Source organism: Delphinapterus leucas, chromosome X (assembly GCF_059928025.1).
Source record: "Delphinapterus leucas isolate spDelLeu-1000000601 "Yukka" chromosome X, BTC_Dleu_Yukka2, whole genome shotgun sequence".
In the NCBI taxonomy this organism is placed as follows: Eukaryota; Metazoa; Chordata; class Mammalia; order Artiodactyla; family Monodontidae; genus Delphinapterus; species Delphinapterus leucas.
This window is the reverse complement of record NC_143150.1, coordinates 49,957,266-49,974,885: the sequence shown is the minus strand read 5'-3', so window position 1 is coordinate 49,974,885 and position 17,620 is coordinate 49,957,266. Positions and strand designations below refer to the sequence as shown.

The 17,620-nt window shown below is 35.5% G+C and overlaps 1 protein-coding gene across 3 annotated transcripts in view; it reads left to right on the top strand.

Moving 5' to 3' along the window:
* DIAPH2 (diaphanous related formin 2) overlaps window positions 1-17,620 on the top strand; it is an 887,827-nt gene that overhangs the window by 58,029 nt on the left and 812,178 nt on the right. For 2 of the 3 annotated variants that reach the window (XM_022580795.3, XM_089904291.1), the window contains exons 2-3: window positions 2,788-2,820; window positions 5,400-5,576. In XM_022580795.3, the coding sequence (XP_022436503.1) occupies window positions 2,788-2,820; window positions 5,400-5,576 (210 nt within the window). The remainder of the gene's footprint in view (window positions 1-2,787; window positions 2,821-5,399; window positions 5,577-17,620) is intronic. The other variant, XM_089904292.1, reaches the window with a different exon arrangement.

Genomic DNA, 17,620 nt, shown 5'->3' with positions numbered 1-17,620 from the left:
AATGAGGAGAGAATGGTGGCAGAGGTAATTATTAGGAGGCTACTGCCAGTGATTAGACTCTAAACTGGGATGGTTTGTGCAGAAATGAAGAAGAAACTGCAGAAAGATCACCGTGGAACTTGACAACTGTTTTGGCTGTAGGGATTGAAGAGAGGGAGGAGACCAAGGTGACATGGAAGTCTTAAAATTGGATGGTAACCATTACCATAAACATGACCCTATTTTTGTAAGTCTGTCCTAACCCTCTGTGACAACCCTTGGTGCTCATGTAGTGTTTCCACTGGGTTATTAATTATATACCCACTTTTTCCTACTCTATTTTCCCTCCTATTACCCACCTAGAGAGCTGAGAGAACAGCTCTGATTCTTACAATTGTGGCAGTAGTAAGATATAATTAGGAATGAAGAATTATGAAAGACCAAAGAATCTAAATTTGTATATAGTTTGTATATGAAAAATAACCAGCCACTGGAAGAACATTAGTGTATATTGGTCAAAATGAATTTAGCAGGTGACACATAAGACGTGTTAGGGAAGGACTTTGGTTGCCAGGGGAATGCTCTTCGGGATGATGCTTGACCCCCTGGTAATGATGGCAAAAGGCAGTTACCCAAAGGAAAATGAAACTGATGGGGCTTGGGGCATATCTGTGAATTTGAGGTTACCATGAACTGTTTCAATTCAGTAGTTCAACCCTAATATCCTACAGCCGAATTATACCACCTGAAGAGGCCATATGTTGACTAAGAGTTAGTATCTAGTGACAACCAGATCTGTGGTCCGTGGGCGAGTCAGCCTCTTCAAGCTTCAGTTTCACCATTTGTAAATTGAGAGGTTTTGACCAGATTATCTCAAATTTCATCCAATTTAATAGTGTCTAACTCCATACTGTGGGATTTAATATGGACAAAAATATGTTAATTTCAAAAAAAAAAGAGAGTGGAGGTGGGAGAAGAGGAGAAAACTCAAGTCTCTTCCCATAAGACAAGGTGGAACTATTGCTAGCAATGCTTTTTCGTTGTTGTTGTTTCTGTCCCCCATGATTAAACTATCAACATATATTCAATTGAGATACAGACTTAAGGCATTCGAGACATATGTGTACCTTAACTTAGAGAATTTGACTAAAACCTTATTTTCCCCGAATTTACATATTCACTTTGAAGATTTATATGTTTCCAATCTTGAGTTTATAACCTCAAAGGATGGTAAGAAAAGAAAAGCAGGGGTTGCTTGAAGAACTGTATAATCTGTCTAATAAATAACACAGGTGGACAGGTACATATCTGGATGGTAGCAGGGTAGTTGAGGCACTTTTGAGACTTTGACATTTCTCACTCTGATTTTACATGACAGGAAATCATGAAGCTTGTCACTGTGCATAGAGCAGTTTTCTGTACCCCACAGGGAAAATTAAAGAGAAAATACCAGGTAGAGATAGTCCTAGGGTGAACTGATCTCTCTTAAAAAGGCTTCAGTTCTGATATAAGTAATCCCCCTTCTTTTCTTTTTTCTAGGCAGTAAAGATTGATTGGGGTTTGTGTCAGCAGGATGTGATGAAGTCATAGTACAAAAATGTAGAAGTGTAGATCCCTGAGGGAATAGATGTATTAAAAGTAGAAAAAGAACTACACATATAATAGTATATTTGTCCCAACTGCTGGAGGGGAGGATGATCTTTAACAGCATTTAGTTGGTGATATTTGAAGACAGTTTTATGAGATCCTGTGACGAAATAATTCTCACTTAAAACTCTTAATGGAATTCTCCCCACCAGTGATACGACCATATTTTTCTTAGTTAAAAGGGATGTGAGCATGCATGATGTACATCATTCAGCTTCTGTTTTGTTGTAGGAAATAAATATACAGGTTGTGGCAGAAGGGTTAATTTCAGTTCCTAACAGGCGATTTAAAAAAATATGGTTCTTTCCTAATCACATCTCTTAACTAGCACTACAACATATTTCAACATATTTATGATATAAAAATAACTGCTTTCGTGCTGATTGTATGTTATTGTAAGATCTTGAAGTATCTTCTGAATCCTGGAAGATTACTAAATTGTTAGCTGTTACTTTGCTTACTTTAATATTGCTTTATTACTCCAGTATTGTTTGTACTCTATGTGGTAGTTTTTATTAACCACTGTATTTTATTAAGTAGAGTATACCATTTCCAATGATTCTCAACATTAGAAGTAGAAAACCACATGCAAAAAAAAAAGAAAGTGTTGGAGTTTTTGAGAAATGGGCATATATTAACAGAATCAGTAAGTTCAATGTTATCTAGAATATTTATAAAGGTGTTCGTTAAATTATCTATCAGATGCAACTGAGTTCTAGACTGAGCTGTTTCATTATATGTCATTACTATTAAATGTGACATTTTTCCTGTTCATGTTTTTAAAAGTTTTATGTATCTCAAAAATATGATTATTCATTCTAAAACTTTGAAAAATCTTGAAAGGGCTTATGACTTTTTTATATCTGTTCTCACGTTTGAGCACTGTGGTAGTGATGTCTGTTCCAAATCTGACTTTGGGGACTTGGGAGTTATCTTCAAAAAAGAAGAGACACCCCCTTCACCAAACCTTCATTTTTAATCCTTAATAAGTTGTTTTTTTCTTTTGTAAAGAATGTGTTTATAGATTTAAAGTTTCTAATTCTCTTTGAAGAATTATAGTTGATAAAATAAAAAAATGAGAATCATTCAGTTATTTTCTTGTTTGATCTATGAATTTCTCTTACCTGACAGGTATTTTTTTTTCCTTTTTGGTTTTAATAGAACATTCAAATAAAAACTTTGGCAGATGATGTGGTAAGGTGGACTTAGCATGTTATTACTTACTTATGCATGTTGCCTTTTTATTAAAGTGGGTGGACATTAAAGCATTGATATATGTAAAGATATAAAAAGTCTAGATGTTTACAAAGTACAGTAGATGGAAGAATTGTCAATAGAGTGGCTTTTCTTTTTTTGATATAAACATAAGCAATTGTATGTGTTCTCAAAATAATTTTGATGTTACCATCCCGATATATACCTTAGCTAATTAAAAAAAATCAGTATAAATCTAACTCTGGAAAACACAAATGTTTCCTTTCTCAATAGCCATGTAAATTGACTCTGAATATGTTAAGCATTAATATTAACAGTAAAGGAAATTAATTTAAAATGGAAAGGAAGTTAAGTACATTATGTTAGAAATGTGGTATTTAAAATCCTCAAATATTTTTGATCTGAGTCTATCGTAGTAAAACTTATTAAAAGTTATGGGCTTAAAATTTAAATGTGCCCTTTTATAGCTAAGCTTTTAAAATGTGGTATTTTAAGTATTTTTTCTTTGTGAAATTACCTGTCTACAAATAATGTAGAATATCGTTCATGATTTAAGGAAGTGAAAGTATGTGGCTTAACTTTATTTTCTTATCAAGATATAGCTGAAAGCAAAAGCCAATTTTCTAGATCAAAGTGAAGAGCATAGTGGAAGATCAAATATATATGTAAATAATGCTACTCAGTGAAAAAGCCAGCACTGCAAAAGTAAATATTAAGTGATATGAAGGGAAAGGAACAGAGATATGTTGATTTAATGGTCGATTGCATATTTAAATGCTTTTGTGTCCACCATATCTTTTAGTGAAATTTGACTCTTGGTTATGTACTCAGCTTATTTGGGATTGCTTAATGTTTTTTCTTGAGTTGTTTGAGTTGGTTATTACATATCTAATCTAACTTAATTTTCCTCAAAAACATTCAAATTTAAAAGAAAATATGAAAATATAGAAGGTGATTCGAAGAAATGAATCTTTATGTGAACACTGGGCTAGGAACCAGGGACTCGTGAATTTAGCGAGTCACTTTTTCTGTGAAGTGAGAGAGTCGGCCTAGATGATTTTTCAAGTTTCTTCCCAGCTCTAAAATATTATGATTTACATAATCTCTTTGTAAGCAACCATGTACTAAGATCATTTTTGGAATCCTAAATAAGCTGCTTAAAACTGCTCATATTTCTTTCAAAGTACACCTTTTAGAAAAAAAAAGTGTTCTTTGAATCAAAAAAAAAAGTATGTTCTTTTAATGGGGGTCAACAGAAGTCGACATAATTGTGGTAAGAACTTCTGTGATGCTTTTTATACTGTTGAAGTGATTTATAAGGACTTGGTAATGTGGCAGTGACGAGGCACTGTCCTGATATCTAACATATCTGCTTGTTTAACGTGAGCTGACAGTATGCATGCATGTGCTTCCTAACAGAAACCAGAATAAAACTGAGTTGTATTCAGTTTTATGGTTATTACTAATTTTTGATGTCCAGTGTTCTGTGGTTTAAAACAGAATGGCCTATTTACATGCAAGTGGAGTCGTTAACTCACTTTATGTGAAATCGCAAGCTAATTATTAGAGATTGTACGTGGAATCAATGGTTCCAAGTCAATATCCATAAAATAGCAAGTTCTTCATAGTAGTATTTGTAGGAATAAGATATTTCTGTTTATGTTATATTTCCAGAGCAAAAAGGTAATGTTTTTAATTTTGTTGTGCTTCCTTGTTGGTCCCACGTTTTAGGGAAGAAAAAGGTGTGTGTAATAATAATAATAGTAATAGTAACAACAACAACAATAGTAATAAATAGTAGCTAAGTACACTAAACATATAACTTATTTAAATTTCACAATAACTGTTTCTTTGTTGCTTTCTCTGTCTCCCCTTCCTCCTTCCCTCCCTTCCTTCCTCCCTTCCTTCCTTCCTTCCTTCCTTCCTTCCTTCCTTCCTTCCTCCTACATACATTAACTTGTTATCCCTATTTTAGAGATGAGGAAACAGTCATAGAGAGACCAAGTAATTTGCACAGGGTAACTGACCTAGTAAATTGCAGATTCAAATCTAGGTAGTCTGGCTCCAGAGTCCATGCTCTTAACCACTGTATTCTACTACTACACTGCCAAAGTATTCATAGATACTTGTCACAATTATTTTGGTGCTTTGAAGAAGAGAAACATTACTATAATTTCCCCCTTAGAATTGGATATTCTTTTCTTTTGTTTTTTTTTTTCTCATAGTTTGAAAGTTGCCGCCAAAGACACGTTCTCTCTCAAACCACTATACGACTTTGAGGCCGGACTTTTCTGACCTAGTTACTGTGCAGAACAGAAATGACAAGGGACTAAGTTTTACTTTTGAGGAATACTTTTCACTCCCTAGATTTCTGCGGCTGCAGAGCTACTTCAAGGTTTCAAAATAGTACAATCTCTAACTGGAGCTTGCTGCTTAAAATAACATTTTGTCAAAAGACAATAATGATTCCTAAGTGCTATTTTGATGTTTCAGTTCTTCATGTTTGTTCGTGATTCTTGATCTCTTCCTTAGGGCTTCTTGTTTTTTTCTGTTTGCAGCGTGACCGAATTACAAGTTTTAGAAAATCTACTGTCAAAAAAGAAAAACCTCTTATCCAACATCCTATTGATTCTCAAGTTGCGATGAGTGAGTTTCCAGCGGCTCAGCCATTATATGATGAACGATCTTTGAATTTGTCCGAAAAGGAAGTACTGGATCTCTTTGAAAAAATGATGGTAAGTTAGACCCCCTGATTTTGTTGTAATTTTAAAATGCATGTGCCCAGAGTAGCACTGGGTTCTAAGTAGGGCTGTTTGTATGGACTGTGTTTATATCACATAAAGGAGAGACCAGAAACTTGTTGATACAACAGAACTGTTTTCGAAAGCATCTGTCTTTTTGAGCTATAATATGTCTGTCTCTTCCACTATGAGCTCCTAAAAGGGGGGGCTGTCTTACTTATTTTTGTTCTCTAGTATTCAGTAGTCTGTGGCACACTGAATCAATTTTTTTAACTACCTAACTTGTGTTTCTGTTTCTATAAAGCAAAACAGGCCTAAGTCCACTTTTCTGAAAATAATATAAGGCATCTTGTTAGGTATATGAAATAGAGTTGGGAGGACAGAGTGTAAAAAAACAAAACAAAACAAAACAGTAGAGGGGACAGAAGAATGAATTCCTCCAAGTTTGTTCTATTATCAACAGTCATACCATCTATATTTTCTAGCATACTTCTTATATTTTATAGCTTGTGATCTAGATTATTTCTTATATTAGATAATAAATATAATACTTTGATTATTCAGCAGTTTATACCAAGAGAGGGGAGAGATGAGGCATCGGGCCATCTTGGATTGGTTTCCTTGATCAGAGAAGTGGAGATCCTGATTCATGATTCATTAATTTCTAATTCTGTCCCACTTATCATGGCAAATTTTTTTTTGTGAATCTCTATTCATTTTGAGTTAAGGTCCACAAGAGTTTCAAAGGTCTCCTTACCCATACCAAAAGAAGAGGTTAAGAATACTGGAAATCTAGACCCTTCTACTCTGCCCATTATGGAACATCTTGTTACCACCCCGCCCCCAACCCCACTAGTAATTGAAAGTTGTTGAATGAATACAAATTCCCTTTATCTTTAAACTTTTCCTTTAATGTTCCTTCTGTCTAGCCAGAGCTGACATCCAGCTTTTCCCTTGTCACAAGTCCTGACATTCCCACTCTCTTCAGCCTTTCCTCCTAGTCCTATGGTACACCCTCTTTCCGGCTGCTCCTTCTATGTCAAATTCTTTGAACCATCTTTCAACAACCCTTTCTCTTGTAAAGTCTATTATCTGCTGACCAACCATGATGATGATAGCATCTGGCTATCCTTTTGACCCTCCCCTTGCTATTCGTTTTGGTGATTTCAACTATTACATTGATAACCTTGCCATCACATTGTTGCCCTTAGTTCCTTGGTTTCCTGAACTCTGACCTTTGCATCCATGTATTTAGCTAATTATAGACATGACTACACCTTGGACTGTGTCACTCTTTGGAATGATTCCACCTCTGAGATCTTTAGCTCTGAAACTCTTCTCGGAAGCTAAACAACCTATATTCCCTTTTCCAGGCCCTTAATTTTACAAGGCATGTTTGTGTAGTGGTTAAGAGCTTGGACTTTGGGGTCATTCAGCCTTGAGGCTGAGTTCTGCCTCTGCTATTAATCACATTACCCTGTGAAGGTGATACATCCTCTCTACACTTTATTTTCCATAACTGTAACAAAGGTATAAGAGGGTCTACCTCATATGGTTATTTTTAGGATTAGAGGAGATGATATTCCTAGAATAGTGCCTGGCATAAAACTTTCTATGAAAATAATTTTATAAATGTTTGTTGCATTTCCTTCCTTTAGCAAATAAAGCTCTGTTCTTTCTTCAGTTTCCCCTCAATTTGCAACTTGGTTGTCTTATCTTAATCACCCCAAACCAACGACGACAGAAACAAACATTCTTTGACATTAATCAAACTTTTAAATCTTATTTTAAACTCTTCTTCTCTTTACTCAAACTTCACTCAAATGATACTTACTCCTTTAATCAGCTAACCAATCGGTTACTAATTTTTGCAGTAGTGAAATAGTTATTTTAGTTTATCGTGGCATTGCCACCCTCCAGTTCACTTTAGCTCAACACTTACGGGCCTTCTTCCACGCCATTCATTTTCTCAGTCACTTCTAATTGCTTTCCAAATCCCATTGGTTCTGCTTTTGCAATGACTTTTACGTCTGTTTCCTCAGTTGTCCTCCAGATGCTCTTGCCCTGCTTTAGGCAGTATCTCTCTCTGGCTTTTTCTCGTGGGCTACGAAAGTAGCCTCCTATCTGGTCTTCCTCCTGTCCTCCAGGTTTTGCCTGTTCTAATCCAGTGGTGCTCTATTCATGATTCTGAAACAGATTCCTTTTCCAAAGCCCCAAGTAGGCCCTTCTGTTTTCACACAGTCATCTTCTATGTCCCTACTCCATTCCCTCCACTGTGCTTCTAGATGACTATTTCACACCTTTACTTTGCTGCTCAATCCTCAGAACTCTTACCCATCTTTATGCTCTGCTGATGAGCTTGCTGCGTAATTTACTGAGTAACCTGAAGTGATCAGAAGAGAACTTCCACAGACTCTCACCACCACATCTACCTAAGTTTGAGTATCTGCAGTCTTGCTACCTATCACCACCATAGATGAAGTTTTCATCTTCCAGTCCCTCCATTTGTGTACAGGGTTCCATTCCTTTAGACCTACTTACTCAAGGACATTGCTCCAATCATTTTTTCCTCTCTCTTCTGCCCTTCCCAGCAGCATACAAATGTGCTATCTCACTTTACAACTTTTTCATGACCTTATCTCCCTTGCCTGTTACCACTGTATTTTTACTCTCCTTTGAAGGAAGACACCTCCTAATAATTTTGTTTATATTCACTGCTTCTCATTTCTCTCGTCTTACTTTCTGTCTTAAACTCACTCTAGCCAGGCTTCCATCCCACCATTCCATCAAAATGGCTCTTATCAGTGTCACCAGAGATCTTTATGCTGCTGAGTCCCATGTTCAGTTTTCAGTTCTCATCTTAACTGACCTATCAGCGGCAGGTGATGCATTTGGTCATAAATCGCCCCCTGCTCCCCCTTTATTTGGTTTTCCTCCTATCTCTTTGGCTGCTGCTTTTTAATCTTCTTTGCGGATTCCTTTTCATGTCCTCAACCTTTAAATGTTGGAGAGGCCCAGGGATCCATCCTTGGACATGTTCTCTTCTCTATCTACACTGTCTTCTTTTGTGATTGCAACCAGTACTGTGGCTTTACATTCCACTGTTATTCTCACAATTCTCAAATTTATCTACAGCTTAGTCCTCGTGTCTGAACTCTAGACTTTCATAATCAAACTTCATAATTGACATCTCTCTCTGATTGGTCAGTAGACTTCTCAAAAGTAACATATCCAAAACCAAACTGTTGATATTCCCCTCCAAACCTGCTCCTCCCAGTGTCTCCCCCTTCTCAGTTGATGGTATATCCATCTGTCCAGTTACTCAGGCCTAAAACTTTGGAATTGTCTTTGTCTACTCTCTCTTTCTCACATTCCACATTCAATTGACTAGGAAACCCATGCACTCTTCCTTCAAAGTACGGTACTTACAAGAGCTGACCGTTTCTTACCGCCTTCACTGGTCCCATACTGGTTGAAGCCTCACCTAGGCTGCTACAATAGTGGTAGAACTATTAGGATTAACACAGTTCCTCATTGGTCTCCCTGCTTCCACCATGACCCTCTGCAGTATATTCTCAACACAGAAACATTACCCTTTTAAAACCTGAACAATGTCATGTCACTTGGGTTCTCAAATCTCTACTATGGCTTCTTGTTTCCCTCAGGGTACAAAAGCCAGTATCCTTATAAGAGCCTGTAAGGCCCTGTATGATCTGATCCCCACTTTACCTCTTCGATATCTTCCTCTACTACCCTCTTCATTTGCTTCAGTGACACACACATGCCTTTTACATGATGATAGCTGTAAGCAAAAATGATTCCTGGCACTTATAAACTTTTTCAATTTGTGTACAGCATTTACTATATTTTCAAACCTTTTACAATATTTCCGTTTTGTGGTTTGAATTTTAATTCTAATGTTTCATCAACAAGTTACCACTTTCCTCTTTAAATATGTTATGTTTTTAAAAAGATTTGCTTGTGGATTCATGAATGTGACTTAAAGAAAGGTACAACTTGGTGCCACATTTTCCTTAATGAGAATTTTTCCTTCCATGGGAATGTTGGAAAAGGAAATCAGACAATTATGATTTGCTTAAAAGTAACAACAAAAGATCAATAAAAAACTTTTTAAGGGTTGTATCTCTTCTTTGAGAGAAGTCTACTTGTACATTGAACATTTTGCATTTTCTTTATTATCTTCAGTTTGTCTGTAATCAGGTTAAGTGAACAACTTATTTTATGAATTTTCACAGCTTTCATTTACTGTGCACCCTTGGGCCCAGCATGTAACTGAGCAGCTTACATGTATTGTTTCAGCTGATCTTTGTGACAGTGCTGCAAAGAAGGCAACATAGTTATACTCCATTTTTCAGATAAGGAAATTAAAGCTTAGAGAGAGGCTAAAGAAATTGGTTCTGTAACTTGCCTTAGCTAATACGGGGCTGAGCTCAAACTTAAATTTAGGTACATAAAAATCTAAAAAATTGGCATTTTGGTAATCTCTATCTTTAATAATATTTCATTTAAGCTAAATGTAAAATTAATACACTTTCTTTGCCCGCATACTAAGTGGAAGTAGAAGGCAACTCTGAGATACATTGCCTTGCAGGTAAAGCGAGATGGATGGATTGTTTCCTATTGATGACAGAAGGTTGTCTTTTTCCAGAGCATCGATTGAAAAGAAAGAGGCCCACAATTTAGTTTTGGAAAACTGTTAAAATGCCATCTTCAAAGTTGATTGGGAGAAGACACTTAAGTCGTCAGAAGTAGATTTCCAGATATGAAATTTCCCTTTTTTATTTCATTCTTTGTAGGTGTCCTTCCATGTACAAATAATGTAATAGATGTACTTGTCCTACTTGATGGCTATTATGACAATCTTGTCTCTCTTGATTCTCATCCTTCATTGTGCTATTCCTGTTTTCAGACTTTTTACACTTTAGAGTACTACAAATGTTTAGACCATTGGGCCTTAAACACCTTGTATGTGTTTTAGGATAGCATACCTTGAGGAGTGAAACATTTAAAATAATTACATAAAATAGCACATTATAGACAGTAACAGAGTATGAGACGCTTGACAAGAAATATATTACATTAAAATTGCTAATATAATTTATTATTTGGAATTTCTGGGGGTTGATATATTTTGGTGAAACTTTTGGTGAAAGGCTTAAGTAATGAAAGGCAATATTCAAATAAATCCTCTATTACTCTGATAATTGAAACTCTTGTTATGTCTGAGGATCATATTTGTCAACAGAAGTTCTCCCTGTACAGGTTTGTAGATGTAGATAATAGGGCAATGTTGGGCTCAATCTGAAATTACTACAGATTTTTTAAAAAGTGTTAATTCTTTTATTTGATTACTGTAACTTGTATTTAACTACTAATAGCTCACTTTAAACATCACTTGACACTTTATAGCCAAGTAAAATCCTGGAATGAGTCCAGTTAACTGAAAGATCTGAATGGTTAGGTTTTACTTTACTAGTGAGTTAGTAGATTACTAACGTTCCATTGACAATGACATCTGTTCTACGCATTGATATGCCACTTTTCATATTGTGGCTGCTCAAGGAAACAAGTATAGACAGATCTTCTGAGTAAGGGTATCCATGGCTATTACTGATGGATGTAAAGCTCTAAATTTGAAACTTTTAGATGACTGCTTTTTTCACGGAGCACACACTATTTATTATCAGCATGTGTTCAGTAGTTTGTAAAACTGGATTTTGTACTTGGAGTGTGGTCATTGCCTATTAATTGAAAATTAGAAAGTGGTTCTTTTATTAAAACTTCCAGGAGTGGAAAAAAATACCCTCACTCGTTTTTATATGATTTTTATATTTACCTGCATGGGATAAACTATACTTGCTCTTTAAGATTCCTGTTCCCCTTTTCTGCCCAGTCGTGTTTTCAAATCTTCCACAAGTGGGTAAGGGTAGTAGGACCAAGACAACAATACTGCTTCCACATTTTTGGGAGGGTAATTTTAAAAGATGACTGAACTATTGTAATATTACATATCACCTTTAACCCCCAATTCAAATTTGAATGAGGTTCATATTTATCATCTTTTTCATGTTAATCAGAGACATTTTGTATTGCCTCTAATTAGGACTGGTGAAATATCTTCTCCCTTACACTTTAAATATACGGAAATTAATAATGCTGTAATTGAATAACTATTCAACATGTTAAGGTATCATAGCCTTTGAGCTTACTGAGAATAACTGAACTGATCTTTGTACATTGAGAATACTGCTTAAGGACTATTAAATGTTTAATAGCGATAGCTCATTTTTGAATAATGCAATCAGAGCAAGGAGAGAAATGTGTCTGGACACTGTCCATTTCCTTTTTTTTTCTTTAACTTCTTTATTGGGGTATAATTGCTTTACAATGGTGTGTTAGTTTCTGCTTTATAACAAAGTGAATCAGTTATACATATACATATGTTCCCATATCTCTTCCCTCTTGCATCTCCCTCCCTCCCACCCTCCCTATCCCACCCCTCCAGGCGGTCACAAAGCACCGAACTGATATCCCTGTGCTATGCGGCTGCTTCCCACTAGCTATCTACCTTATGTTTGGTAGTGTATATATGTCCGTGCCTCTCTCTCGCTTTGCCACAGCTCACCCTTCCCTCTCTGTCCATTTCCTTTTGAATATTATTTCCCTTTTGTATGCAACTGTTCTAAAACTTTTTTTTTTTTGCTTAGGGGATAGGGGATTTCCATTTTAAGCTTAAAAAAATAAACATACAGAGATGTCTTGGAAGTTCAAGTTGGAATTTAATTTCTTTTACCTAGTACAGGATCTGTTGAGTGGAAGTCCAGCTGATGTTGGTCACATTAGAGTCCTACAGATATGTCAATAAGGACTGTGTTTTAATATAGGTAATTAAATAGTTTAATTGTATACAAAAGATGAGGCTAGTGATGATTATTGATTTATGATTTATGATTAATTTCTAGGCACACTTCATTTCAACTTCCGTTATTAAAGGCAATGTTTAATATATGATTCCACGTGCAAATGTGATGTTTTATACTTTGTTTCTGTTCAGCAATTTACATTAATATATTTTGCATTTTGGGCATAATTTAATGATTGTACAGTCATATGCAATAAATATTAAATTATCTGTCCCATATTCCATCTGGTAGAACTCATAAATAATCCCAAAGCTTTTCATTTTGTTCTCTCACTTTTGCCTTTCATCAGTTTTGAGAGCCTGTTTGACTTTGGACCCCAGGTGCTGTCCTTGTTTTCCCCTGACTGCTGTCATGGGTTTCTTTCTCACCCAACAGCAGTCTTTTAGGAGTTGGTTAGCTTGGATGAGAACCTTTTAGTGCTCTCAGCATAAGTAATTTTAATTAAAGGTTAAGTTACTGTAAAATAAGTTATTGGTAACATAGGTCTTAAAATCTATAATAAGGCATGGAAATAATTTTCAGGAATGGCTAGATCCTTAGAAATTATCTAGATAGCCTACTTTCCATTTTTTACATTTATATTTCCAATATCCTTACTCTGTATCATTGGACTGAGAGAACGCCAGCATCATTTCTAGTCATTTTATTTTCTTACACACATTCCCAAGTAAAGCATATAAAGGAGGAGCAAAACTTACCCTGTAAACAGGTCTCAAAGTTAGCTAAATCTGGGTCACTTTTAAATTTCCTCCCGAAATATAATTCTCACCAAAAGTTCACAAATAAGGGAGTAGTAGGATAGAAGTCCCAGGAAGAGGAATTAAGGGAACTAGGTTTGTAAATTTACTCTGATTGTAGCTGATAAACTTCACAATTCACTGATTCTGTTCTTGATTTGTACATAGAAATGTTTCCTACGGTATTTTTTCTGTTTGAAAAGTTCCACTAGTGTTTTTTGCCATGAAGGCATTTTCACGACCGTGTATTGATATGTGCAGTGTGCCAGGTCGTGTGCTACATGCTGCAGGTACACAGATAAATCCAGTTCCTCCCTTGCCCCCAGAGAGCTCAGAATTTAGTCAGGGAGGCAAGCAAGTAAACACAGGATTTCCATGGTAATAGGACAGCTGTGAATAGGCTACTGTGAGTACTTAAGCCAGCACAGGGGCTCAGGGAGGAAAAAGAGAAGATCTGAATATACTACGAAACCCAGTGTCACTTCTGAATTTTCAGTCTTTATTTTTTTGACATTAAAGTGTTCTCAGAGTTTGAATGACTTAGTTCATCAAGGTCCAATGCCTTCTATATGCCAGGTACTGTTCTAAGTTCTGAGGAGGGAGGGAGGGAGGGAGGGAGGGAGAGAGAGAGAGAGAGAGAGAGAGAGCGCGCGAGAGCGAGCAACTCAAGGAAGATCCTTGCTGTCAAGGGTAGAGGTGATATAGCAGAACGTAAGGTGTAATTGTGGGGAAAAAAAAAAGGAAAAGCAAAGACATATTTCTGTATCATGGAGAAGTTTATTTGACAACTCTCTACTGAATGCCAGATACTTTGTTAGGTGCAGGGGAGCATAAAGATGGCAAAGACACTATCCCTGCCTCTAGGTTTTTATTTTGTATGACTCCCAAGGTAAGAATAACTTTTATATTTTTAAATGGTTGCAGAAAATCAAAAAAGACTGTTTCAGGGCACATGAAAATCTGAAATTCAGTGTTCATAAATGCAATTTTGTTGAATGCAGCCACAGCCATTTGTTTACATATTGTTGATAGCTCCTTTTACCCTGTAACTGCAGAGTTGGGTAGTTGTGACAAAGACCCTGTGACCCGCAAAGCCTAAAACATTTAATGTCTGGCCCTTTATAGTAAAAGTGTCAACATGTGGACTAGTGTAGTAGTCTCTAAACTTTCTAATTTCCTATCCTGTTAGAAAAAATATATATATATATATATATTTGAGCAAGTAACACCAATATGTTTTATTTATAAAATATACACATATATGTATGTACTAATACTATGTATAAAATGCAGACATAGAAAAGAATGAGAAAAACATGCAATGAACAAGATTTTAAAATGATTTAAAATGAGTTTATTTTATTTATTAATGGTGCAAAAGCCTTTGCTGTCACGATTAATAACTTTTTAGTGAGAGCAATGTCAGTGTGTCATTATTTTTTATGTCTTGTTTTAAAAAAGAGACTAATTAGAAGGTTTAGTTCCGAGTCCATTTTATTTTGATATTTGGTTTAATGTCTGTTGTAGTTGAAACATAAATCTGACAACGATGCATAGGTCCAAGTGGAACGAGAACATCATTAGCAACACTTATTAAATCATAGTATTAACTTTGCTCAGTCCAATCCATGAATCAAGCAAGAATTTCCTGCTGAACCACGGCTAGTAAATTTCCATCTCCCTTGATGACGGTCAGTTGTTCTTGGAACTAATCTGAAGTGTTGCGTTTTTATATTTGTGAATAAATTGGTTCAAAATGGGCTTTAAAAAACGGGCTTCACTAGATGTCATCAGGGACATGGGCTTTTTGCATTTTTCCTTCCATATACTTAATGTGTAGACCCCCGCCCCCATGTTTGTCTACTCATGTCCGCTGCAGACATTGTACCTAATACCCGGAAGAAGAAAGAAGAGGTGAGTCATGCAAGGGTGAAGGAGACCCACCTGGCAGTTGGGTCTGCCAGTGTGTGGCTTTTTCAATGAAGTTCATTTGAAAAGCAGTTTCTTTCTCACCAGTTGTTAACTCTTAAGGGATTACTTGTCCTTTTGTGAATGAAAAATGCCCAAGTCATGTGAAATTTCAGAAGTTTTAAAATACTTTGTCATGAAATAGCTGGAAATCTCTCTGTAAGATACATGTTTTCATGCTCACTTCCTGTCTCATTTTAAAATATTGTAAGTATTTACAGTATTTGAAATATCTTGCTTTTATAAAAAACAACAAAAAACACCTACATTCTTGACTCTGCATACCACTGTGTATTTTGATTTCAACTTCTTTCTTGCAATGGTTTAAATTTTATATGTGGGCTAACCTTCCTTACTCAGGAATGCTTCCCACTTACAGTTTTTTCATAAACATCCTTTTATTAAATAAATCATTTATTTTGGCAATATGTTTTCCCTGTTACATTGTTCCATTAGCAACTTAAAGAAAAGTAGTTTTTATATTTCATTATTGGAACAATCTAGCAAATAATATAAGCTGAGTTGTTTAAAAGAAAAAACAGCTGTATTTTCATTCAGCTGTATGATAAACCTCCCACACTGAGTAATTTTTCTAATACTTGTTTTAGCAAATTTTCAGCAATGATTTCTATGTGTCTTCTGACAGTATTTGCTGACAAAGGAATGTGTTTTAGTTTATTGCCATGTTGTTTTGCATGTATTATTTCAGCTGCTTCTACCAAGTGTTCCCCCCAGTGTCATGGGACCTTTTGTCTTTTGCTATTAAAGAAAGAAAACATTCAAAAGAGTCTTCTAAGCATGTGTCATTAAGTTTACAAAATTTCACTAAGTACTGGATTGCGTATCACATGATTCTAATTATTGCTGAGAAAGTCGAAAAAGCTTTCCTCATGGTCTAGATGTTTGGATTTTAAATGGTCTGCAAGTTTGAGGTAGCTTTATACTATCATTAGCTAATATTTTTAAGTGCAATATGCACATAAAATGAGAGGCATCAGTGATAATTGATACACATGCATATTTCAGATAGTTACCTTACTAATTTTAATCTTGTGGGACCAGCTTCTTATCAGCCTTATATTTTTATTACTTTTATCATATGATATGACTGATGAAAGGCTCAGACCTATGAGTAGGAGATATAACAGTCTAGTATTTTCTTGTTCCTCTGTACTTGCATTATTGGTATTATTATCCTCAATCTGTTGTCTCTGCAAGAATCTTTTAAAGCTACTTTTCTATTTTGTTGTTGTTGTTTTGAGGGTTGACTTAGTTAAAACTTGGTAAAATAGTCTGTAAGTCCACTTAACCAGGTACTTATAAACTGCAGTACGTTGCAGTACACTGACGGTGAAAAAATATGCATTGTGAATACCCCACTCCTCCCTTGAGATACCTCATGTACCATTTGGACCTACGGATCCAGTGAGGGCTTCAGTGTTATTCTCATGTTAAACATTGAAGCTTATTTTCTTGTATTTTGAATAAACATCAATATTTCACAAACCACAGTGGATCCTTTAAGTAATCTTTGGACTCTGGACACCGGTTCCATGTTGAGCTCAGGATTAAGGACTATGGGAGAGTAAAAATAATATTTGGGTTTCCTAATAGCTAAATACATGTTCTGAATTTACCTTATTGATGGTGAAGAGGTATATGTAGGTGTTCATAGTTGTAGTTTCCTCCAATAGGCCCTGAAAGTAGAAATAGCTGAAGACTTTTTGTGCAGTACTCAGTAACATTCACTTAATTTCATGCTTGCTTGCCCCGGCTTTTGGCTGCATACCATTTGTAGAGATAATGTATTTGGGCAATTTTTTTCCCCTTTAACTTTGTTTTCCATGTAAACTTCTATATGTTATGCTGCTACATTCTATATAGGTAAACTTAACTAGATCATTTGACGACATGAGGTAGTTAATTAATACCAGGTACAATTGGCCATTTATTTACTTATGTAGAAAATTCCTGATGCTTTTATTGGAATTTTAAAAAGAAATGTTCTGTCCTTTCTAGTTCTAGTAGAGGAATTATCTATAGAGCATATCTTTATATGAACGTTTCTTTAGAAAAGAATAAAGAAAGAAATGTAAAAATCCATTAATTTATAATCTTAAAATAATCAAAGATAACTATAATTGCTGTTCATGCTAGGGTATATTTTTAGGTACTAGGGTATCATTAGTTTATTCTCTTCAGGGGTACAGGTCCCCTCGAGATAGAAGTTAAAGAATACTTGAATAATTACTATTGAGAAGCAGAAGGAAGAGGGCAAGCATTAGATGGTGAAGTGAAGTTCAGATTTAAAAACAGCGAGTGGAAAATCCAGCCTTAAACTGGGATCAATGCATGTTGCAGAAACAGAAACAGTTACTTTATAGAAAAT